The 25775-nt window shown below is 46.0% G+C and overlaps 1 protein-coding gene across 1 annotated transcript; it reads left to right on the top strand.

The window, feature by feature from the left end:
• The first annotated feature begins 7996 nt into the window (after nucleotides 1-7996).
• Nucleotides 7997-23669, top strand: EMILIN1 (elastin microfibril interfacer 1). The gene is made up of 8 exons (XM_058164676.1): nucleotides 7997-8553; nucleotides 13048-13173; nucleotides 14044-14237; nucleotides 16271-18274; nucleotides 18981-19079; nucleotides 19640-19657; nucleotides 20647-20781; nucleotides 21554-23669. The coding sequence occupies exons 1-8, from the start codon at nucleotides 8375-8377 to the stop codon at nucleotides 21907-21909; spliced, it is 3111 nt and encodes a 1036-aa protein (XP_058020659.1). The 5' UTR covers nucleotides 7997-8374; the 3' UTR covers nucleotides 21910-23669.
• The last annotated feature ends 2106 nt before the right edge of the window (nucleotides 23670-25775 follow it).

Here is a 25775-nt window from a genome sequence, read left to right as displayed (position 1 = left end):
AGCTCTCAGTGTACATACAAGCAATAAGTGATAAATCATGATCATAGTCATCAAAGGGTCCTTGAGTGGCTCAGACTGCTAAGACAGTCCGTTATTAACAGCAGCTGCTTGCAATTACTGCAGGTTAAAGCCCCACCAGGCCCAAGGTTGACTCAGCCTTCCATCCTTTATAAGGTAGGTAAAATGAGGACCCAGATTGTTGGGGGCAATAAGTTGACTTTGTATATAATATACAAATGGATGAAGACTATTGCTTAACACAGTGTAAGCTGCCCTGAGTCTTCGGAGAAGGGCGGGATATAAATGCAAATAAAAAAAAATCGTAAAAATACATCATAAAAATCCCCAGAGGAGGAGACTCGGTACCTAAAGATCCCAAGGTAACATCTAATCACAGTGAGAAGGCTATATAAAGCAACAGCTGGTGATTAGAGGAGCTCTGATTCTCCTAGCTTTTTTTTTTTTTTGTTTACATTTATATCCCGCCCTTCTCCAAAGACTCAGGGCGGCTTACAGTGTATAAGGCAATAGTCTCATTCTATTTGTATATTTTTACAAAGTCAACTTATTGCCCCCCCAACAATCTGGGTCCTCATTTTACCTACCTTATAAAGGATGGAAGGCTGAGTCAATCTTGGGCCGGGCTTGAACCTGCAGTAATTGCAGGCTGCTGTGTTCTAATAACAGGCTTCTTATAGCCTGAGCTATCACGGCCCCTTTTATGATGGCATTAGGTTCAAATCTCCAGTCAGAATTAAAATCTCCCATGCCTGCACCTAGTGGGAAGCCCATCTTATTTCATCATAGACATGTACCATGCTCAAGTATGTGACTTGATTTGAAATGGTATAATAAGGTTTCTTGCTTAAGCAGAGGGTTGGACTAGTCCCTTCCAATTCTTCCAATTCTTCCAAAGTCCCTTCCAATTCTGTTATTCTGTTATTTCCAGTTCTGTGTTGCTGTCTCTCTCTTTATCAAGTAGCAGAGGTGTCCACTGGGTATGATAAAAAAAAAATAGTGAACTTGGTAGCCAACACTGCATTTGAAGCTCCATACAATGTCACTACAGTTTTGATCTCACTGTTGGAGTTGTCATCCTGATTTATTTATTTTTTACCATACCCTGCATAAACCCCTGCCCACCAATGCTTCAAAAGAAACTCTAGATATTCAGCCTGCAGAGCTGAACATTTGGATTTAATCAGAATCACAGTGTCTGCAACTGAATCCTAGCCTGGAAATGTGACCACAGGAAAAGAAAGAGCTTTGCTTATAACTAGCCTCTCTCCTGGCCAGAGGCCCCGGAGAGGGCCAAATTTAAAAGGCTTCATTCTTTTTTCCACAACTTATTTTATTTATTTATTTATTTATTAGATTTTTATACCGCCCTTCTCCTGAAGGACTCAGGGCGGTTTACAGCCAATATAAAACAATAACAATGTACAATTAAAACAAAAATTAAAAAACTTATTATATAATTGGCCAAAATTTAAAACGTTTAAACCTAAAAACCCTTAAAATTCATATAAATTAATTCAGCCCCAGTTAAAATTGATATTTAAAATTTTAAAATTTTAAAATTTAAGCCAGTCCCGCTCGAATAAATAAATATGTTTTCAGCTCGCGGCAGAAGGTCCGAAGGTCAGGCAATTGACGCAGGCTAGGGGGAAGTTCGTTCCAGAGGGTAGGAGCCCCCACAGAGAAGGATCTTCCCCTGGGGGCCGCCAGCCGACATTGCTTGGCAGATGGCACCCTGAGAAGTCCCTCTCTGTGTGAGCGTACGGGTCGGTGGGAGGCGTGAGGTAACAGCAGGTGGTCCTGTAAGTACCCAGGCCTTAAGCCATGGAGCGCTTTAAAGGTAGTAACCAAAACCAGCACCCGAAAGACCACAGGTAGCCAGTGCAGCCTGCGCAGGAGTAGTGTTACATGGGAGCCACTTGCGGCTCCCTCTATCACCCGCGCAGCTGCATTCTGAACTAACTGAAGCCTCCGAGTGCATTTCAAGGGGAGCCCCATGTAGAGAGCATTGCAATAATCCAAGCGAGAGGTGACAAGAGCATGAGTGACTGTGCATAAGGCATCCCGGTCAAGGAAGGGGCGCAACTGGCGAACCAGGCGAACCTGGTAAAAAGCTCTCCTGGAGACGGCCGTCAGGTGATCTTCAAACGACAGCCGTCCATCCAGGAGAACACCCAAGTTGCGCACTCTTTCCATTGGGGCCAATGACTCGCCCCCAACAGTCAGCTGTGGTTGCAGCTGACTGTACCGGGGTGCCGGCATCCACAGCCACTCCGTCTTGGAGGGATTGAGCTTGAGCCTGTTTCTCCCCATCCAGACCCGTACGGCTTCCAAGCACCGGGACAGCACTTCGACAGCTTCGTTGGGGTGGCCTGGGGTGGAAAAGTACAGCTGTGTGTCATCAGCGTACAGTTGGTATCTCACCCCATAATTCAACTTGAATTATGGCCCACTGCCCATAGCATTGTCCAGCAAATCAAGAAGGACTCTGGGCACAGCTCCCTCCTTTTTCCCCTAGAAGAACCTGGACCCTGGACCAGGGGTGGGTTCTACTTACCTTCACTACTGGTTCGCAATGGGACCGTGTGGGCGAGCGATATCTGGGTTAGTAGGTGGAGCTTCCTGCCGGTTTTACTACCGGTTCTTGCAAACCAGTCCAAACCAGGGGCAACCCACCGCTGCCCTGGACTTACGGAAGTCACTGACAGCTATGATCTACCATGGCTTCAGGGTTCTCTTTCAGAAGTCCCAGAGCGATTCAGCCCCTGCTCCAGGTATTCTGTCTGCTTGTGGTTGCCATTTGCTGCAGGGGGAAGAAGGGCAGGATCACATTTGGTGACCTTGGAATAAGAAAAATAGTGCCCCATGACTGCTTTCTTTTCTGAGATCATGTGTATTGCTGCGGCTTCTTTCGTCTGTTGTCTTCCACCCCCAAATAATATTAGTTGTGGTGGGAGGCCGGGCTGGGTGTTTCCTTCAATCTGAGGGTAAGGAGCACAAGCCACGGATGGCACGTACTGTATGTATATCCGTTTGCATGTAATATTTTATTTAAATATAGGCACCTTTAAAAAAGTTGTGATTTTATGTTTTCTTTAAATGTCTGAAGATTTACAAAAGCCCCACATTGCACTGCAAGCAAGACTAGTTTAAAACTATTTAGACATCTTCACTGAAGAAAGACATCAGTGGCCTTTTCCTCCCCGTCTCCCACATGATATGATTGTTCATTTTGCTAGTCAGCAAGACTTGACTGGTTAGCTGGCTGGCTGCCTCTCTGATTATGTCATTCTTCTTCAATTTATGACATCATCATTTCTACAGGGGCAAATTAAGCCACAGTAAGCCATCACTGATTTCTTATGTGTACCTGATCATATGCCAACAATGTCTTATATTTATAGCCTGCACACGCTAGCCTAAGTCACTCTGGAACAATCGACAGTAACACCTGTCATTGACTTGACAAGTAAATAAGCTAACAAAATAAAATAAAATGTCATAAAAATAGATCATAGCTACAGCTAGTTGAGAAATAATAACTTTCACAACAAATGATAAGGTAGGAATGTAAAACCAACTCTTCATTTTGTAAGGTAAAGGTAGAGGTTTCTCTGCCCAGTTGTGTCCAAGTCTAGGGCATGTGCTCATATCCATGTCAAGGGAGCCAGCATGGCTATATACCAAAGGCGCATGGAATGCTGTTACCCTGTCATAAAAGTGGTACCTATTAATCTACTTGCTTTCGAACTGCTAGGTGGGCAGGTCCTCAAAGCAAAAAATATTAGCTGATGTCTGTCATGTAGAGAAAGGATTTGAAAGTAGGGGTCCACAACAACAAAGAAAACTTTATCACACAACATCATATCATGCCTATCAGCCAAAGGATGTTAATGAGCCCCCACTATCTCCCCCACCCACTGATCTTAATGTGCAATTAGTTACCAAGAGAGCAGGGGTGCTATTCAGCAGGTTCTGACAGGTTCTGGAGAACTGGTAGTGGAAATTTTGAGTAGTTCGGAGAACCAGCAAATACCACCTCTGGCGGGCCCCAGAATGGGATGGGAATGGAGATTTTGCAATATCCTTCCCACGGGCCCCAGAGTGGGGAGAGAATGGGGATGTTCCAGTATTCTTCTCCTGGAGTAGGGTAGGAATGGAGACTTTGCAATATCCCTCCCCCAGGAGTGGTGAGGGAATGGGGATTTTGCAGTATCCTTCCCCTGCCACACCCACAGAACTGGTAGTAAAAAAAATTGAATTCCACCACTGCAAGAGAAGTATTCTATCACTAGAAACCTTAAACCTCTTTAGCTATTGACTTCATTTTCTAAACATTGAAATCCAACTAGTAGCCAGAGCAGATCCTTTAAGATGCCTTATTACATGATCTCTATGAAATAATCCAACTGGCAGTTTTCTGCCATATGCTGCAGTTTCCGAGTTCTCTTCAAGGGCAGATCCACATAAAGTGGGTTCCAGGAGTCTAACTGGGAAGTTACTGGACCATAGATTATTGTGGCCAACCTTCCTTGTCCAGGAACCAAAGGCATTCCTTAGTTTACTTAAGTCAGCCAAGGTTGGAGTTATTAGACTCTGGAGGTAGATATGTGTGTCTGTTTTTATTTATTCTGGACAGCAAGAAATGCAAATGATGAAGCCCACCCAAGGTTCTCCTTCCATATTAGGATATCTTGGAGCAGGGATGGATATGCAAATCTATGGGCCAAAGTTGTCTTCCCCGTGATACTCATTGCAACTTCATTTAAACATTCTCCTTCTCTAGACTATTTTATGCTTGCTGTTTCCCTGTATATCAAAATCTGCTGGTGCCTCCAAGATACTTATTCCCCTTCCCCCACCTAATGCAAACAATGAACTCACAGCCTGGAGTCTGTTTATGGAGGGAAAATAGAGTGTCCTGCACTTAAAGGCCTGATATGAGGGTCTTTACAAGGGACATGGATGGGAGGAGAGGCCTCACACAGTTCCATTCTTGGCTTCAGTACAGGAAGATTTGGTGGGAAAGGGAGGTCCTTGATTAATGGAAACAGGGGGAGGTTAAACCAAGCTTTTATCTGAGGGCCAAGATCATTGCACAGTCTTGGATGGCAAGGGCCAAGGCTTGTGCTTGATGGCAGTTTCCAGTGTTTAGCATTGAAATTATCCACTGAACATAGAAAGGTTGTGCAACCTCTATTTCTTCTTCCTCTGAGATAAGGACAATTCTCATATGCCACTAAATGCACGTTAAACAGAAAAGTATACTTTGCGAGCATGGGAACACACCAGGATGGGAAAGCAAAATTCACTGAATTTCTGCCCAATGCGCTGATGAAGTAGAAGTGAATTCTTAGGTCAGAGAGCTACTCATTCTGAATCTACTACCAGATGTAAATCTCTCCTTCCCCCAGGGCACCCATCACTCATGCACAATGCTTTGATTATATAGGAAGGTTGTAATGAAATCCACAAGCCTGACTCTTGCTTGACTCCTCCTAATTTAGCCAAATCATGCTAAGAAAACAGGAGTTAAGGGGCCCGTTGCAAAAAATAGGGGTACTGGATTTCCTCCCCCCCCAAAAAAAAACCATCTGTAATTTGAGCTCTGTTCCATGAAAAAGGATCTGACGGGAGATCGTTTCCTCTCACTCTGGGCCAAATATCTTGCCACACGATAAAAAGTCATATTCACATCCCTTAGCAATTTCCAGCTGGAAGTTGCACCGTGTGTTGTGCGTTGCATATTTCTGGCTTGCGTGTCTTGTTCCTTTCTTCCCCCTCCTAATATTCAGAAGGCAGAAGTGAAGGGACCACTTTTTTCCCCCTGATGGTAGTTTGCTTTCCTCACACTGATGGCTTTTGCAGAGAGAAAGGCCAGCCAGCACCAGACACTAACTCAGCATACGGATGAACAAAACAACAGGAAAGGGGAGGCAAAGATATTAGTCTCTGCAGAGAAGAAGAACATTTACCTGTTGTCTGTGGGTCTCAAGGGTCTTTCGGGGGAAATTGGACTATACTCGGGTGGGCTGCTGGGGGTTCGCAGGAGTTTGGGAGAACCTCTAGCTAAGATTCTGTGAAGTTCAGAGAACCCCCAAATCCTACTCCTGGCTGGCCCCATCCACCCCTCCCCTCCCCTCCCCGGAGTCCCCACGCGGCCCATTTTGGATGCAGGTAAGCACAGGGCACACATGGAGGCTCAGGGAGGGCCTAACGGAAGTTCAGGAGGGCCTGGGGAGGCTGTTTTCGGGGAAAGCCTCCGGATCCCAGGGAGGGCAAAAACGCCACCACCCCCGCCATGGTGCAGGAGGCCGACATGGCCACGCCCACCCAGCAACTGGGCAGAACCCCTTGCTAAAATTTTTGAAGCCCACCCGACTGTACTACAGTACCTTGAAGGTAAACAGCCCTGGAGCTACATATCACACAGGTATGTACTGTGGCATAATACTATTTTCCTTACCCAAGTCTGTCTCAGCTCATATTCTTCATTCACATCTGTAAAACATTGAAACCTCTGATGCATGAACTGAATGCTCCAGACCACTCTGTTCAGGTATGCACTATGAACACATATAGATGAGAGGCAGCACAGACATATGTTTCATTACTCACCTGCACACACATCTATGCAGTAAACCCCACCCAGCATTTCCCGCTCTTGAGGATGAGGGGTATTATAGTCCAGGCACGTCTATAGATTCAGGAAGGTTGGGATAAGTGCTGCTGCTGTGACATATTATACCATCTCCTTTTGCCAGTTCTACTGAGGTATAAGAACATAGCATTGAGACTGGCTTTCTGGAACTACTGTAGCCAGAACAGGAATTGTTATGCACATGGACTAGATGTCCTTCTAGAAGCTTGAAGAAAACATACTTCTTCCTTCCAGGATGGTGTGCGTGTGTGTGTCTGTGTGTACATGCGTCATGTGATCTAAGGTTTCCAGGAGGGTCCTGGGAACAGCTACAAGTTGTTAATAGAGAGAGGTCAAATAATATGCATTTGGCCATGGAAATAGCATCACTTGATGATATCTCACTCTGACATGTTCTGTTTTCCATATAAAGGGAATGGGGAATTCAGTCCTTCTAAGGGAGATTCAATTTTGGTATCTGCTTTTTTTTTTTTTTGTTTTGCTCAGCATTTTTAGCCCTATCTGGAAGCCCTCAGGCATTTTGAACCTTCTAGGCAAAAACTTCCTATATAACAGGACAATTAGAGGCAAAGGGCGTAGCGCCATTAGGCCCAGATGGACTGAGTAAGACCCTTTGTGTAAAATCAGGCCTCTCCAACAGTTGCAGGCTCTACGTTTCATTGCAATCCTGTTTGGGACATTGGGAAGAAATCCCAGCGTGGGATGGCTGGACTGTAGTCAAGGGGAGCAGGTGAGACTGGCCAGGGAAGAGCAGCAAGATTGCAGGACTAAGAAACGAGTCAGAGAATACCACCCCACTTCTCAGAAACAAAGGCTCCCCTTGTCTCAGATCTATTCCTTTCTCACACACAGACATGCACACATCTCTTTGGGGACTAGCCAGACAAGCTGCTTGCTGGAAACTCTCCTGGCTAGTGACGTGGGAGAACTGGAGGGGCAGCAGACACCAAGGCCCATGAATCGGACCCAGAGCTGAGATCATTTCCCCAGCTCTGGGTGGGGGGGAGGGAAGTGTGGCATGTCAAAGCACAGGGTCCACACATGGTGGGTACATGGCCTCTTGCCCTATGGCAGGGACCTCACTCAGTAGCAGTGTTGTGCTGACTCCCTTGGGCTGGTCGGGCTTCACGCGCAACCCCTCTCGGTTTTTTTCTCATTCCTGCACACTCTTCCCTCCCCCCCATTCCCGTCCTGACTGTAACGAGAAGCAGATGTGAGCAAGCAGCCCAAACCCAGCACAGGAGGGAGGGGGTGGCCAAGCAGGAACTGAGGCTGCAGAAAATCCCCATTTCGAACGAGGCTGGCTGGTGGAGGGGATGTTCAGAGGGCCAAGGCCAACCCAGGGGTGAGGGAGCCAGCGGTTGGGCAGGGAGCAGGGAAGCCCAGGATAGGGAATGCTTAAGTGGTGTGGGGGGAGCAGGGCGCTGGGGCTCAGAGTTGCCAGGCAGGAAGTTGGGGGGAGTGAGCAAGCCAGCTCTGGGAAGTTTGCAAAGCTGTCAGTGTGCGAGGAGTGAGCGACTGCACAGAGCCCTCTCGGCCCACGTCTTGCCTGCAGGCTGAGCGTCAGGGAGAGGGCCAGAAAGAAAGGAGGACTCCTGCTCTGCCATCATCACTGACCCTGCTGCCAAGGGCCTAGGGGCCCAGGCCATGTGCAGCTGACCCAGGGGCCCAGGGAGAGGATCACCAAGAACTGGAATGGCCAGTACTGGGGCCACTGCATGGCTCTGCATTTGGTGGGGCCTCCTGGCCAGGGAGGTCTGGGGCATGAACTACCCTCCCAGGTACAATCTCTACACAGGAAGCAACCTGCCTTTCACACAGCTCCAAGGGACAGCACAAGCAACCAATGGGGCCCGGGTGGCCAGTCGCCACAGGTAAGACAGCTGACTCTACAGACTAGGGCAGATGCAGGGCTGGGGCAAAATCAAGCCGTCTCCTCCAGAAAGAAATGGAAGGGCAAAAAGAAGAAAGTCAGACTTTCACAGGCATAATGCACTTCTGCGTCTGAGCTTCTGGGAAGCTGGTTACTGCCACCGGCCTGAGGGAGGGCACTGGAAAAGACTGCTTTTATGTTCCTAGGAGGTTTAAAGGATATGGAGGAGACTTAGGAGCTGGTTAGAAAAGGATGGAGAGTTGAAAAAGGCCCCGCAAGAGAAGGGCCTTTATTTGCTTAAGTATTGTACATTTAGATATGGCTTGCTGCCCATCCTAGCAGTGGTAAATCTATATTGCATGAGATTGCAGGTTTAAAAGTACCCATTGCTTATCCCACCATGGGGTTTGGGGGGGGGAGAAATTAGACTCACACTATGTCAGTTTTAAATTTTCAACCTGAATAGAAGCAAGCCATGAATAGCCTCATAATCTATTGCTATTTACTGTAATGGACTTTATCTGCTGCTATATTATATGTTGTTATGAATGATTGATTATACACTGGCTTGAAACCCCAAGAAAGATGCCTGACAGTGAACATGGAAAAGAGGTGGTGACAATGGTGTTTCCATAGCAACACACTTCAATCCCTGTCCATGTGCTTATCTTTCCCAACAGAAGGTGGAAAGAGGCTCTGGATGCAAATTAAGGGCTGAGGACTACCCCATGCCCAACGTGATCCTAAACAATTGGTCTAGCTACCCACCCCATCCGCTTCTTCTTTTGTTTGGCGGGGGGGTCTTTTCCCAAAGATGTGGGGTGAGTGTGGAGGCTTGAGATGGAGAGTCCTGCTTGCTACTGTGGATGTATTGTAAAGCTGTTAGTATTTATGAGAATAAGACTTAGGAATGGGTTGTCTTTATGGACTGTGCCTCAAGGTGACCACAAAATATTTGTGGGATGTTGAGGAATTGAGATAAATGCTGAAGAATCATATAATGGAAACAGGAGACAGCGTTCCTTGGGGTGGGAGAAGTAAGGAAGTTGCTGCTTTCTCCAGTACTTCAGAATCTTAAACTAATGTGAGGTGGGGTGGGGTGGGGAGGAATAGCAAAAGCAGTTGAGGTTTGAATGGATACTGCTTTTTAAAGGGGGAATTAGATTCCAGGGTAAATTTGCAGCTAGTTTGGGAAATAGGAGCAGCATTGTACAGAGGCAGAAAGAAAGGGGCTCCAGAAAATAGTAACAAGAAATGGATCTTGGCAAGAGTTGTAGATTAGAGGAGAAAAGCAAAGTAATACAAGACTTGTTCATTCATACAATCACCCTTCACTTCCTCCTCCCATCTTAAGTACTCCATAATTTGCCCAGAATAGGCCCTCACTTTTTCCTAGTTGGGCCTCTTCTCGTGGGCTGGTTTTGGAGGTCTGGAGGATATTTATTTGTTGTTAGATTTATAGGCAGTTCTTCAGCCACACATCTATTGCAGCTTATAACAACCAAGACTAGAATCATCCATTATGAAAACGTACTGAATCAGTGCACAAACATTATACAAAAATAGCAGCCAGACAGAAACAACATATTATCTCAGATCTCCAAAGGCTGTCAAAACCAATGAGTTTTGCCATCTGCTGGAAATTCCCAACAGAGTGGGGCCTTCTGGCGGCTCTCCGTGGAGGCACAAATGTTGAGCACCAGATAATGGGAAAAGGCTTATACGTTCTGAAGCCTGATTTGAACTGCCCCTGTTCAAAATATTGCCCTAGTAATTATAGTGCAGGAAAGATTCTCAACGCAATGTTAGAGGATCAATCCATTACCATTTCATATGAATTCCTTTCTCAAGTTGACCTGGGCATGCAGGAAATACCTGAACTTCCTCTGCGAGGATGGGGAATATGATAAGTTGAGCTGGGCAAATATTAACCAGTAGGGGAGTGACTTGTTAGTTCAGACTAACCTTTTCCAATAATGGAGAGAGGCATCCCTGCCTGGCCTTTGACCTGGTTCTTTTTTAGCAGAATTATCTCTTCACAGGTTGCAGCCCTCCTTGATTAAAGGCCATTAGGCCTTAAGGCTCTGTCCGAACAAAGGTGAAAAGCATTCTTGAGGCAATTCACCTGGCTCCAACGTGTGTTGCCACTGGGGTCTTGGTGGCAAGGAAAGTAAGCAAGCAAGCAGGGAGTTAGGATTCCTTCATTAAGTGCATTGCCAAGAGACAAAAGAAGAGGGGATTGCTTGGGTGCCATTTCCTCTGTTACTCAACATTATGAGGGGTTCACTACTACGCTACAGTAGTGGGAGATAATACATTTTCTCTCACTAGGGCAGTGGGATTCCACAGTTCATGATCAGTTTACAGTGTATCTGCCAGCCAATTGGGCACATGGCATCACTGCCTATCTAATCTGTCAGATTTTTTATACTGCCATAATCATATGATTCTCAGTAGTCTAATCACAGAAAAGGACATTAGAAGCATTGTTCTAGTCAAACACCCTAGTCCAGGAGTCTCCAACCGTGGCAACTTTAAGCCTGGAGGACTTCAACTCCCAGCATTCTGGAAGTTGAAGTCCTCCAGGCTTAAAGGTTCCAAGGTTGGAGACCCCTGCCCTAGTCCATACAGGATCCCTTACATTGCCTCTCTGATTATCTCCCCTCTGCCGGAAGATCTCCACTGAAAGGCAACTCACTATTTTGTGTGACAGCCTGTTCCATTGGCTGATAACACATATAGTCTTCCTAACATAAAGGCTGGACTCCTTCCTTGTAATTTTAACCCATTGGTTCTGGTCTTGCCTCTGCGGCAATGGAAAATAAATCTCTTCCTTTTTCTTGTGACAGCTGTTCAGGTAATTGAAGACTTCCGTCAGCCTTTTTCTTTTTTTCTGTCCAGTTTTTTTTGCTGCTCATCATAGGGCTGAATGTTTATGAAGATTCCCAGTCATCCAGGTCATGGTTGTCCCAAAGGTGCTTTTTCAAAAGGCAACTGGACTTTCTTTTTCCTTGAAGGCATTTCACTTCTCATCCAAGAAGCTTCTTCAGTTCTGATTGAATCATGGACGATGGAAAGATTTATATTCCTTGCAGTCATCTGGTAGTTAGCATTCTTTCTGAAAGTCAGTGAGGCCACTAGGAGCTTTATCTGTGCCCTCAAGGTCACCTGAGTATTTCAAATGTGTCCTCCATCATTGAGTCAGAACTGAAGAAGCTTCTTGGATGAAAAGCCAAACGTTTTCAAGAAAAACAAAAGTCCAGTTGCCTTCTGAAAAAGCACCCTTGGGACATCATAGGGCTGGCTTTCAGACCCTTTACACTTCCCAGTAGCCCTCATCTGAGCTTGCTCCAACATGTCACCGCCTTTTATGTCACATCCCTCATATCCAGGACATAAATTGTTTCAACTCCTACCCTCAAAACGACGCTATAGAGCACTGCACACCAGAACAACTAGACACCAGAACAGTTTTTCCCCGAAGGCCATCACTCTGCTAAACAAATAATCCCCTCAACACTGTCAAACTATTTACTAAATCTGCACTACTATTAATCTTCTCATAGTTCCCATCACCAATCTCTTTCCACTTATGACTGTATGACTGTAACTTTGTTGCTGGCAATCCTTATGTTTTATATTGATATATTGACCATCAATTGTGTTGTAAATGTTGTACCTTAATGAACGTATCTTTTCTTTTATGTACACTAAGAACATATGCACCAAGACAAATTCCTTGTGTGTCCAATCACACTTGGCCAATAAAAATTCTATTCTATTCTATTTTTGAACTACCTCTCCAAATAGAGTCTGTGGAAAGGAACAATTTCATTTGCCTTTTTAGCAGCTGCATCACATTGCTGGCTCAACTTGGTCAATAGCAACAGACTCTTTTCAGATGTTCTATTCAGAGCCAAGTCTCCCCCATCCTATATTGTCTTTGTATAGCCATGCCCCAGTTCTGTAGCTCAGCACCAAGTTTCTCCACTCAGTATCTTTTTTGGTCTTCATCAAAGTCTCTTTGTTTCAAGCAACAATAGCAACAACGAAGAGGAGTCTCTTAGTTTAGATTAACATCAAAGTGTGTCTAGGCACATCTGCCTCTGGCTTTCGCTTGAATCCCATGCTTTGTTTTGGGGATTAATTTAAAACAAGCATTAAAATTTAAGGCATCTTTCAAATCCGCATTCTCTCTCTAGAAGCTGAATCTTTGTGCCAAATATGTCAAAGCAACGTTGCTCTTTATCTTTAGCAATGTGGAATAAGCAGGAGTTAGAAACATGCTGTTCAGAGAATCTCCCTGAAAATGAAGCCACTTAGGTCCTGGCCTCAGACCTGAATTAGAGCATCTCTCGTACGTGGGAATCTGGAAGTGGGATAGATTTTGGGGTTCACTACTATTTGCTGTGCAAGTAGGTTGACTGCATGGGCTGGAGTAGAACAAAATCCTTGTTTTGGATCAACCCAACCTTCCTTTCTTGCACCATTGCAGGAATTGGTGCGCCTATGTGGTATCCCGGAGTGTGAGCTGTGTGGTGGAGGATGGAGTCGACACATATGTGAAACCAGAGTATCAGCCATGTGCTTGGGGACAACTCCAGTGTCCTCGTGTTGTCATGTGAGTGAGGGGCAAGCAGGGAAAAGGGAACACCTGTGTAAGTCACTGTAAATCTCTTACCGTTCCCAGTCATTGCAGAACATGTAGAATTGGGTTTGGACTGAAAACACCAGTAGGGCAAACAGAACGCATTTGTCCCCTACTCAATCGCATTGATCCCAGCTTCACTGGCAGGTTGACTTGCTAGCTGGGTGGAGTAAGAGGTCATGACTTTTCTGGGCATATGGAGAAGAGATGCCTGTGGCTGTTGCCTGGCGTGTGCCCAGTCCATCAGGGAAACGGCACCCATCCCAGTGCCAATAAAAGTTAATGGGCCGTGCACATGGAAGTGATCTGCTTCCTCCTAGTGGTAAACTTTGGAATTGCAAACTTTTTATTTCCCAGGGTAGCCTACATCTGAAGGATTTCTGGTGGTCTCCTACTTAAGCATTAAGCAGGTTTGACCCTGTTTAGTTTTTTTAGGTCAGGCAATGTCAAGCCTATTTGTCCAGGAAGAGAGACCAATGCTTGTTCAAACTAGAGCAGAGGTCTCCAACCTTGGCAACTTTAAGTCTGGCGGACTTCAACTCCCAGAATCCCCCAGCCAGCAAAGCTGGCTGGGGAGTTCTGGGAGTTGAAGTCCACCAGGCTTAAAGTTGCCAAGGTTGGAGACCTCTGAACTAGAGGAGCTTTTAGCTTCTTCTGAGTAATATATGCCGCGAGCTCTGGGTGACAAGAATGCTATAGAGAACCACCTCACCCCTAACAAGGGAAATACGTAATGCTAGCAGTTTGCCTGCCAAGAATATTATTACTTCTCCAAGCAAATAGCTAACCCCTAAAAGACCCCCGGCCCATTTCTTACTCCAGGCTCTTTCTTCTACCTGACAGATACCGGAGTTTTGTGCGCCCACGCTATAAGGTGGCCTACAAGATGGTCTCAGACTTGGAGTGGCGCTGCTGCCCTGGCTATTCAGGTGACGACTGTGCGGAAAGTGGGACGCTACTTACTACCAACCGACCACGACCTCAGCCTGGTCGACCCAACCTAGCTGGCTTTGGCAACCCACTCAGTGGTGGAGAAGGTAAACGGAAAAGGTGTAAATAAAGTTTCCAGTTTGCTGTGGTGGTATGATTGCTCTCTTTTTTTTTTAAAAAATCTACATTCTTCCCCTTGTGTGGTAACTCCCACCCACCCCCTATGGTTTTCCTAGCATAAAAGAAAAGCTCTGAGATGAGGAAGGCGAAGCATAGCTATGAATGTGATCAGCACATGCAAATGTATGTATATGGAGCACCAATCATAGCATTTTTCCAGCTTCCTAAGAGATTGACTCTTTAAAGATTGCCTTTTGAAAGATTGATGGTTTCTCTGGGTTTATTAACTTGGCAATCTTGCAGCACAACTTCACAGATTCTCACTTGGTTGGCTTCCAACACCGGCAACTCCTCACTCTGGTTTCCCCTGCCACAAACCTCTTCCCAGATTTTCTCAGCCTAAATGTACATTAGCATGACTTTGATTCCTTGCATTGGGTATTTTCCCATGCTTCCTACCCCTGGGAGAATCTCCATGACATTGTCAGAGGACATGAAGAGCAGTGGAGCTCTTCGATCTTTAACGGCTGAAGAGACGGCATTTTAGCCAGGCTCTTTTTCTCACCCTGCGACAAGATGCACCTGTCAAATCGCTTTCAAAAACAATCTACCCAGCATCTTTGCAGCTGCTCATTGTTGAAGGAAGCTAATGGGAAGATAAGTGCCAGATGTGGGGAGATTCAGTCTCTCACAAGATTATTCTAAAGAGGTTTAAAGAGATGATTTTAAAGAGGATTCAATAAATGCATGGAGAGATGTCCTTAGGTTTTTCCTTATTCAAATACAGTGCATTTTGGAAGGCCAGCTTTTGGAGGCAAGTTAAACGAGGAGCCATCATCAGCTTCCCATACTAGCCCATTGCTACTGGAAGAAATAGTGCTGAATGAGAGGGAGCTTGGGCCTAATCCAGCAAAACTTTGTATCCTGAAGTTACCCATTTCTTGGCCATAGGCTGAAAAAAAGCTATTAATCTTTTCTTTTCTTCAGATTAAGTTCCAGGAAGGAACTTTTTTTCATTAAGGTATAGAATAACTTTATTCTAGAATAATTTAAAGTTACATGCTTTCCTGGCTAGTTAATAAAATGTATTGTTCTCATTGGTGATTACAATGAAAACATGCTGGTTGATGAATAGCCAATGACATGTGTTTCGCACTCATGCTGCCCAGAATCGCTTAACCACGAGATGGGTAGCATATAAATGCAATAAATATTATTTTATTTATTTTATTTATTCGTATTTTATACCGCCCTATCTCCCTAAGGACTCAGGGAATAATGGAATCATACTAAAATACTTCCGTCTTATAATTACTGATAAAAGCCGGTTTGTTGCATTAACATAGTTTTCAAAAATTGGAGTGGGGGGGGACAATAATATCAACACCTCATGGTTCTGTGTCATTCTATTTGGGGGGGAAAGGGGATTTACATTCTGCAAAGGACCAGCGTATCATTATATCAAAGAGCATTGAGATGCCAATGAAAACTGCATGTAAGGAAAAGGCTTATGTGATTTGTGCTAGAATATTCCAAGAATCATTTTAAGCTTTGCTTAATGCAATTTTGGTTTCAGGAAAATGATCTAAGTTTCCAGCTACCCTTCCTAGTCTGGAGTCCTTGGCGCTCTCTGAGCTTGATTGGTTGTTTTCAGATGATTAATTATTCAACTAGGTAACACCAGTGCAACAAATGAGAGTTTGCTCCGTTTAGCATACACAGCAAAACATCTGCAAGCAAACAGCTGGGCACCAAGGATTCCCCTGCTCAACCCTGAACTCCATATATTCTTTTCTACTGGTATATAGGGCATCTCAAATAGAAGAGTTGGATTAAACTTCCACCATGGCTTGGTCATTGGTGTTTTGCATGCTGTCCTCCAAACAAGAAGAGAAGCAGGTTCAGGGAGGCTGCCTTAAAGAGTTAAGCAAGCCACTCAGGTTTAAGTTCCCCGCTCTTTTGTCAAGTCGATAAATTCAAGCCAAAGCGCCCTGATGCACTTTTCAATCTCTCCATTTAGGACACAGGGACTCGGCGAAAGTCCAACAGCTGGAAGAAAAAGTGCAGAGCCTGACCAAGCAACTGCAAGACTTGCAGTCCACCATGCAGGCCAATAACGCCAAGCTGACCGAAGATGTGCGCCGGGCAGTGGAAACCTCCCTGAACGGCAAACAGCAGCCAGCAGACGCCGCCGCCGCGCACCCGGAGATGAAGGAAACCCTCAACGAGATCCAGCGCCACTTGCAGCGCCTCGACAACCGCATCGCCAGCCACGAGAACGGGCGAGGCGCGGGCGGCGGCGGCGACGGGACAGACGTCCGAGGCGAGGTCCTGCGGGAAGTGGAGCGGCGCTTGCAGGACTCCTGCGCCTCCTGCCTGACCGGCGCGGAGGAGCTGAAGCGGCAGCAAGCCGAGGACCGCGACCGACTGCGAGCTCTGGAGAAGTTGGTCTCCTCCCTGGACCAGCGGCACCGCGAAGCCGTGAGCGCCATCCAGCAGCACGTGAACCGCCTGGCCGAGCAGGTGCCCAAGGCGTGCTGCCCTCAGCTGGAGGGTCGGGTGGGCGAGCTGGAGCGCGGCTTGGAAACCGTCTCCGATTCGGTGGCCACCCTGAACGAGCACGTGGGAGGCCAGCCCCGGCCATCGGCCCAGCCGCAGCCGCCCTGGAGCGTGGACAGGCGAATGACCGAGGTGGAGAGTCGCGTCAACACCACGCAGCGCGGCCTGTTGGAGCACTTGGAGGACGTGCAGGTCATGCTGCACGGAGCCGGCGATCGCCTCGGCCGAGCCGAGAGGCAGCTGGACTTCCTCTTCTCCCGTCTGAATGACTTCCAGAGCCACGTGGGCCGAACTCTGGCCAATCTGTCCCGGGACATCGGCGGGCTGAAGGACAGTAGCCTACAGCAGCAGGGGGCGCTGGAGCGGGTCCGCGTCTCCGTTCACGCCTGTACCCAGCTTTGCACCGAACCGGGCAACCAGGACTCGCAGATCAGCAACATCTTAAGTGACCTGGAACGGCGCGTGCTGGACAACGAGGGCCAGCTGCGCTTGCTGGGCTCCAACCTCCACCAGCTCGACGTGTCGGGGAAATTGCGCAACTTGCAAGGCTTGGTGGGGGCAAACAGCGATGCCCTTGGCAAGCTGGCCGGAGAAATCGGCGAGCTTGAGAACCGGGTGGTGATTTCCATGAGTGCGGGGCCGCCGGATTTGATACGTTATTCCAATCGCACCAATAAGCGCTTGGATAAATTGGAGCAAGGGGTCGAGAGATTGGAGCACCATCCCTGCAGTCAGAGCTGCTCCCAGCTATGGGGAGAAATGGTGCAGCTCAGGGAGCAGGTGGAAACCTGTCAAACAGCCTGCCGGCCAATGGGGGAAAAGCCAGAACTGGGTACTGAGCAAGTGGAGACTTCCAAACCTTTGGATGGCTTCAGCGTGATTGGCGGCAGCTCTAGCATCCACCTTCAGTCTCTGCAGGGAGAGCTCTCCGAGGTGATCTTGGGCTTCAGCTCACTCAATGAGACCCTGGCTGGGCTGCAGGCCACAGTGGAAAAGCATGAAACGGACATTCATGAATTGGGCACGACCAAGGATCGCATCATCACAGAGATCAACCGTGTGCAGCAGGAGGTGACGGAGCACGTGGGCGAGAGTGAGGTGCGCTTCCAGGACCTGGGTCATGAGGTTCAGCGGTTCAGCGGTACCCTACAAGTGGAGGCGTCGGACTGCCGGAGGGCCTCGGGGGGTCTGGCAGAGCGACTGACTAAGCTGGAAGGCACCTGTGAACGACTAGACCATGTCTCGGGGAGCTTGCGCAAGATTAAGGAAGGACTGGACAAGCACATCTCGGCTTTGTGGGGCTGCGTTCATGAAGTGAATGGGACACTGCGCAGCCACGGAGCCTTGTTAGAGAAGATCCATGGCAGCCAGTTGGGCACCATCCACCGCCACCTCAGTACTCTCAATGGCTCCCTTCATACCCTGAAGGGTCAGCTGCATGACCTTACACTGCAGGACTTCACAGGTACTTTTAGCAGCTCTGATGGGGAAAGGTGGACTAGGAGGAGGAGGAGGAGGAGGGTTTCATCTGAGGTAGGAATCATGGTTGGTGTAGTACAGGGTAGTCTTTGATTGACGACCACAATGGAGCCCAACATTTCTTTGGCTACGTGAGACATTTGTTAAATGAGTTTTGCCCCATTTTACGACTTCTCTTGCCACAGGTGTTATGTGAATCACTGCAGCTGATAAGTTAGTTATATGGGTTGTTAAGTGAATCTGGTTTCCCCGTTGATTTTGCTTGTCAAGAAGGTTGCAAAAGGGTACCCCCTGACCCCGGGACACTGAGACCGTCATAAATATGAGTTCGTTGCCCAGCATCTGAATTTTGATCACTTGACTGTGCGGAATACTGCAATGGTCGTAAATGTGAAAAACGGTTATTAGTCACTTTTTTTCAGTGCCGTTGTAACTTTAAACGGTCACTAAATGAACTGTTTTAAGTCGAGGACTATCTGTAGATCCTGACCATCTTCCCCTTTCTTGTGAGGTACTATCTAGAACAGGGGTCTCCAACCTTGGCAACTTTAAGACTTGTGGACTTCAACTCCGAGAGTTCCTCAGCCAGCTCAGCTGGCTGAGGAACTCTCGGAGTTGAAGTCCACAAGTCTTAAAGTTGCCAAGGTTAGAGACCCCTGATCTAGAATGACTGTCTAATTTCTAATTTTCAGGCCCTCCGGGTCTTCCAGGCCCCATGGGAAAACAGGGCCCTCCAGGTCTGATGGGACCTCCTGGCAAGGATGGAAAGACTGGCATAGAGGGACCTCCAGGTGAGAAACTAAGTTCAAGTACTCTTGGTGTTGTAGTCTGTACCTTTAATATACAATGCTCCCAAAAAGATGAGTGCTACTGCTTAGTAAATGCTGTGTCTCTTCAAACTCTCTCATTCCCTTCCATTCCATAGTGATCCTTGCCAAATATGTTAGTGATAAGAGTTTTAGGGTTTCCCAATGAATGATTTTTCCGACAGAAGAAAAACAGCTGCAACAAGTCTAGTTCTTGGATTAAGCAGATTTTCTTACAAGGAAATTGAGATTGGATTTTTTTTTTATAATGGATAAGGCTTAAAAAAAACAAGGAAGGTCTAAATTAGGACGATAATGGGAAGAATTGTACCAGAATATTCTTGTGGGTGTGCAGTGTGCAGAAGTGACAGTTGACAAACCTTCAACTATGAACTTAACTAGATGTTGCTCAATGCAGTCTTGCATCTAAGGGCAAACTCTCTCCTTATTTGACCTGCAGTCGTATAGTAAGTAGGAAGACAATGCAGTAAGAAGTGCAAGGTATGGCCATACCTGTATTCATGTGACTCTTTTTTTTTTTGCAGGTTTCCCTGGAAAACAAGGTAATAAAGACTAGATAATGAGATGTGGAAGAGAAGTAATTTCTATTCTTGCAGGAAACTGAAGGCTTAAACCTAGGAAATTGGAACGATTAAGTCCTGTGTTCTATCTAGTTTAGAACTGGTAGCAAAAGTGCTCTAAAGTTTGTAGTAGAAAAGGGGTTTAGTGTTACACTTGATTGGTAGTGGGATGGCTTATATGCTTTACTACTGCACTATGATAAATGGAAGTCTCCTTTTCAGACAGTTTATTTCATCTCCCCTGTTTCTGTAATGTTTTATTTATTTATGTTATTTATTTATTTGATTTTTATACCGCCCTTCTCCCGAAGGACTCAGGGCGGTGTACAGGCAGAATAAAACAAACAATACAAAATACAATTAAAATGCAATTTAAAAAACTTATTTAAATTAGCCTGACAATTTAAAAATTTACCATACACTAAAAAACCCCATTTAAAATTAATAAAATTTGACATTTAAAATTCAATTTAAGCCAGTCCCGCGCGGATAAAAAGGTGTGTCTTCAGTTCGCGGCGAAAAGTCCGAAGGTCAGGTATTTGGCATAAACCTGGGGGAAGCTCGTTCCAGAGTGTGGGAGCCCCCACAGAGAAGGCCCTTCCCCTGGGGGCCACCAGCCGACATTGTTTGGCGGACGGCACCCTGAGAAGTCCCTCTCTGTGAGAGCGTACGGGTCGGTGGGAGGCATGTGGTAACAGCAGGCGGTCCCGTAGGTACCCAGGCCTAATGTACCCAGGCCTAATGTTATGGGGTAGGGATGGAGTAATGGAGGAAAACAGAGGATAATATTTACAGGCTGTTGTTTGGATTATAGGCGCTAGGGGAGATCACAGTTTTAATTGTCATGTTTTCTATAAATGGACCAATGTGATTACTGGTAAATTGAAAATCTGGTACATTAGGATAGGGTAGGGGGAGAAAGCAAGCAAGTTGGTAGACGGTGATTCTTTCTCCTCCCAATTCTCTTGCAGGACCACCAGGTCCACCTGGAAGAATGCCCAAAGTCTCCTTCTCAGCAGCTCTGACAAGCTGGCATGTCAATACTGGAACCATCATCTTTGACAAGGAGCTGGTGAACGATGGCAATTTCTATGACCCAAATACAGGTTAGTGAATGTAAGGTGAAAAGAATATATGGGATGGGATGGTTGTCATAATAGCATGAAGGAATCTGCAGCTGAGTCAGACCGCTCATTTAGCATCCAATTTCCCATGGAAAAGGGGCACGGTGACTCAGTGGCTAAGACACTCAGCTTGTCGATCAAAAGGTCGGCAGTTCGGCGGTTCGAATCCCTAGTGCCGCGTAACGGGGTGAGCTTGTCCCAGCTTCTGCCAACCTAGCAGTTCGAAAGCACATAAAAAATGCAAATAGAAAAATAGGGCCACTTTTGGTGGGAAGGTAACAGCATTCTGTATGCCTTTGGCGTTGAGTCATGCTGGCCACATGACCACAAAGACATCTTCGGACAGCGCTGGCTCTTCGGCTTTGAAACGGAGATGAGCCCCCTAGAGTCAGGAACGACTAGCATATGTGTGTGAGGGGAACCTTTACCTTTATCTTCCCATGGAAGGGTAATAGCCTACCAGATGCTTTAGGATGAACCTGAATGCTGCAATATTTTTTTCGCTACGATGCCTTAGCCGCTAAAATTCAGCATGCCATCTCCACTGCTGAAGTTGCATATTGCCATTGTGACTATGACCCAATGATAAACAATAAATTTCTTCTTCGGGCTCTTTTTTCTGCCAGATCATCCCCTAGCCATCTCTGAAATTAAGACTTGGTCTCCAGCTCCTAATGTGTACTCTGTAAACTAGGATTAAAGGCAAAATCTCTTTCTTTGCCCAATGGTGGTTCTGTGCTTTTTTTCCCTTCAGGAACATTCACGGCTCCTGTTTCTGGCCGCTATCTGGTCAGCGCAATTTTGACCGGGCACAGAGGTGAGAAGATTGAGGCAGTGCTCTCGCTTTCCAACAAGGCCATTGCCCGCAGCGACTCGGCTGGATATCAGCCTGAAGGACTGGAGAACAAACCAGTGGCTGAGAGCCAACCAAGTGCTGGTGCTTTGGCAGTCTTCACTCTCATTGTCCCAATGGAGTCCGATGATACCCTCTGTGTGGACCTCGTGTCTGGCCAGCTAGCCCACTCTCCAGATGAGCCACTGACAGTTTTTAGTGCTGCCTTGCTTTATGAGGAAGATTTGGGGGTCCATATGGTTCCTCAATGGGGGTAGGAGCAACCCAAAGCAGCCCACAGCCCAGCAGGAAAAAAGGATACCAAGGAACCCCAAATTTGCACCCCAATAACATCTCCATTCTTCCCTTCTGGGCTGGTGTCACCCAGTGACAACTAGGGTGGCAGAGGTATAGTGAGTGATTAAGGTGTTGGACTAGGACTAGGGAGAAGCAGGGCCAAGACTTCTCTTAGCCATGGAAATTCACGGGGTGACTTTGGGCCATTTATTTTCTTTCAGGCCAACCTACCTCACAGGGTTGCTTTTGTAGGGATAAAACAGCAGGAGTTCCTCATGGAAGCTGCCTTGAACCTTGGTGGAAAGGCAAGGAATAAATCTAATAAATAAATTGGCAGCTTTTGCCACCCGAGAGTTGAAGCTGCCAGCTGAGTTCCTGGGAACTTCAGTAGTCTCAAGCAAACTTTTTGCCGGCACTTCCTATTTCCCTCCTGCCAGCCCTAAGGCATGAACCATGGGGAGATCCTGCCTCTCTAAAGCCCTGTAGGCTACTCTATAGGTGTATTAGTACCCACTGCATTGTCTAGGGCCCAGGATTTGAAAAAAGCCAGAAAGTGCAGCTGCCTAGACCAAGAGAACACATTGTCTAGGACAGTGATGGCAAACCTATGACATGCATGTCAAAGCTGACACACCACAACATTTTGAGTAACACAGCAGAGTTTATGCCAACACTCAACAACTATTCTCAAAAGCACACCCCATTCTCCTGCAGTTTTCAGAGACTGTGGAGGCCAGGCAAGACTGAAGTGTGCTTTTGTACACCCTCTGGAGCCTCCAGAAGTCAAGCAGGAGAGTCATCCTTTTACACAGCCTCCTAAGCCTCTGAAAATCATGCAAGAACAAGTTGCGTTTTTGTGCGGTTTCTGAAGGCTTTGAAAACCATGGAAGAGCATTCTCCAAAGCCGCTTTAAAGCCTCATTTGACTGAAGCAAAGTCAGGTAGGCTCCAAGAGCCTGTTAGCAGAAGGAGAACATCCCCTAAAGGTAAGTGGCACATAGCAGATCCTGGGGGAATGTTGGGCCACGGAGGAAATTCTGCCATAGCTTAAAGCTCTTGTGCCTTGGGAACTGCGCAAGGTAGTCTTTATTAGCGGCGGTGGTGGTACTAGGGATGAAGTAGAGTCCTGGGCTAATGTTCAGGGTGGCCTAGATGGGGGTAGGGAATTATTTTTCTCCCTCTCTCTCTCTCTCTCTCTCTCTCTCTCTCTGTGTGTGTGTGTGTGAGAGAGAGAGAGAGAGAGAGGTCAGCAGAGTCAAGTTAGGTATTTTTTGAAGTTTTGACATGTCGAGCCAAAAGGTTCGCCATCACTGGTCTAGTAACTACCCCTTCCTTACCCGCCGTGGAATGGAGGGAAGAATCCTTTTTGTTATTTATCTGTGTCTGTCATTCCCCAGAGAAAATGCCCACTGCTCCTCTCTTCTTGCCTTACCAACTGACTCCCTGTTTTGCCCATATTTTCTCACAACCTGAGCTGTCTCATCTAATCATGTCCGCTGCCAAGCTGCCAAAACCCAGGCTACCTACTTGCTGTAGATTTAAGAGTCCTGGATTCCCATGCCATGAAGCCACTAATTCCTATAATAAACAAGGAAGAAAAGATCTTTTGCAGCCATTTTGGCAAAGTTATAAGCAGAGGAAGGTGGTAGATGAATGGAAGAACTCCCACCTCTCTCATCCCTTATGTATATGCTGTATAATGGCTAAACTCAGCTAATGATATAATTATTGAATAAAGTTCTTTTTTTTAAAAAAAAAAGGATGCACCTTTTCATTTGTGTGGTGTGTGGCAAATTCAATCATGTAAGAAAGTTAGGAGGAGGAAGATTACTGTTCATTCTTCCCCTGGGGTGGCATCTCCAGACAGATTGGAGGGAGGAGTTAAGAAGGGGCTGAGCTTAGAGTCTTTGCACTGCAGAAAGCAACTTAGACCTGACCTACCTCTGAATCAGTGGTGAAATCTTCTGCAGTTTCCTACTGGTTTGCTGCCTGCGCATGCACGGTGCGCACCAAATGCATGCGCGTGGAAAAAGGAGCCTTAAGAAGGTAAGTAGAACAGCAAGGGGGGAACAGCTGTGCTGGGCAATTTAGATTCACTAGAAAGCAGGATTTCCTGCTTTCTAATGAATATAAATTGCGCGGCACAGCTGATCATTGAAAATACCACTGGGTATTTCCAATTCGGACAAAGTAGTAGCTTTTTTTTACTACCAGTTCACCCGAGCCGGTAGTTTTTATTATTACTGGTCCACCCAACCGGTGCAAACCGATAACATTTCATCCCTGCTCTGAATCCCTGAAGGCTTATCTGACTTTGCCCAAGGGAATGTGGTCAATCTGGGGTGAGCTTTTTTTGTAACAGGTGACTAACAATAAAGCTGCTATGACAATTCACGAATGGTTCTGGTTGGTTGCACTTGACATTCCCTGATGCAGCTGTCTCGGACAAGTAACCAACCAAATTATGAAATACTTGACCTCCTATGGTGGGAGTCCTAAGGACCTCATAAGTGATCTCCTGTGGATAAGAGGGAAAGGCAGAGTAAAGTTTTAGAATAAGAGTAAGTAAATAATTCAGCCAACCTGCCTGGATTGTGTAGGGCAGGAAAGATGTTGGCTCTCTTTAGTAATAAACATGTTCAAGTACAAACATACGCAGAGAATCTTTTGGTACCATTTTGGGCATGGGCCAACAGGAGAAAGTGCATGTTGCATGAGTCAAATGGTCATTTAGAAGAAAGATTAATATTCTTAATCAAGAAAGATTCCAATTGACTAAGAGAACTCCAGGCTGCCCGAGTAAAGTCACTGTTCTCAAATGAGAACTTTAAAAATCTAAGTGTGCGGATTACTTTCTTGTCAGCCCAACTGTAGTAAATAGATAATAGCTGAGCAAAAGCATATATAACAATCACTACCATTAGAGTGAGCCCTACCATTAGACTGATTTTGAATATAAACGAACCCAAAATGATTGGTTGCTACAGTACTCGATTTTTACTACTGATTTGACAGACAGACTTTTAATCAGTCTGGGTGGCTTTAGGTAGCATACATCTTGCTATGGCTGGTGTCTATGAGGCAGTGTCATTTGCTGTTCTACTTCAGCAAAAAAATAATAATCTTGGTACCAATTAGCATGAAGAAGAAATGTTCCCATAGAATGTGTTGTAGGTGAATCAGTGTGTGAAATTAGTATCATTTGTAACAGTACATGAAAAAGCCACAATTAAGATTTTCTGTAATTTGATCATTGAAATCTGATTTAGCAGGTTGTCTTGATTTATTAGGATTCTGAAACTGCAGCTAAGAAATGAGCAAGTGAGTTCAAAAAGAAAAAAAGCAACACTGTTCTCTGCTATAAAAGATAAGTATTCTCTGCACACCCATAGCATAGGATTATCCTATGATACCCAGATCTGAATTGTGCCTGGTTCTTGTGATAATTCGGTGTTAGGACTGTCAATCAAAACCTGGATTCTTCCTCCAGATTATATTCTAGAGAGGAGGATTTGGGAGATGTAAATGGAATGATAGACCTGAGGAAAACTGTGAGTTCTAGTCCTAGGAAAATCACAGAGGGGCAGTTTATGGTTACTATATATATTTAGTACCAACAGCTTTCCGTATGCTATTGCATAGCCTATGGTAGCCTTTGGATAGATATGTGATAATCATTACAAAATCTTTTTAAATGTTATTCTTGTGTTTTTATGTTCTATGATGTACACTGTCCAGAATCATTTGCTGAGATGGGCAGTTCTAGAAATTAGCTAGAGAGATTATAGATTATATCTATATCTATATAGATATAGATGATAGATGATATAGCTGATGACATATATAGA

This window comes from Ahaetulla prasina, chromosome 1 (assembly GCF_028640845.1).
Source record: "Ahaetulla prasina isolate Xishuangbanna chromosome 1, ASM2864084v1, whole genome shotgun sequence".
In the NCBI taxonomy this organism is placed as follows: Eukaryota; Metazoa; Chordata; class Lepidosauria; order Squamata; family Colubridae; genus Ahaetulla; species Ahaetulla prasina.
Note: the sequence above shows the minus strand (reverse complement) of the source record. Positions and strands in the feature narration are given on the sequence as shown.

What these genes read in the sequence shown, in the direction of transcription:
- EMILIN1 (XM_058164676.1), top strand. Translation starts at nt 8,375, where the DNA reads ATGGCCAGTACTGGGGCCACTGCATGGCTCTGCATTTGGTGGGGCCTC. An exon ending in TACACTGCAGGACTTCACAG is followed by an intron (nt 18,275 to 18,980) that starts GTACTTTTAGCA and finishes TCTAATTTTCAG; the next exon opens with GCCCTCCGGGTCTTCCAGGC. An exon ending in TTTCTATGACCCAAATACAG is followed by an intron (nt 20,782 to 21,553) that starts GTTAGTGAATGT and finishes TTTTCCCTTCAG; the next exon opens with GAACATTCACGGCTCCTGTT.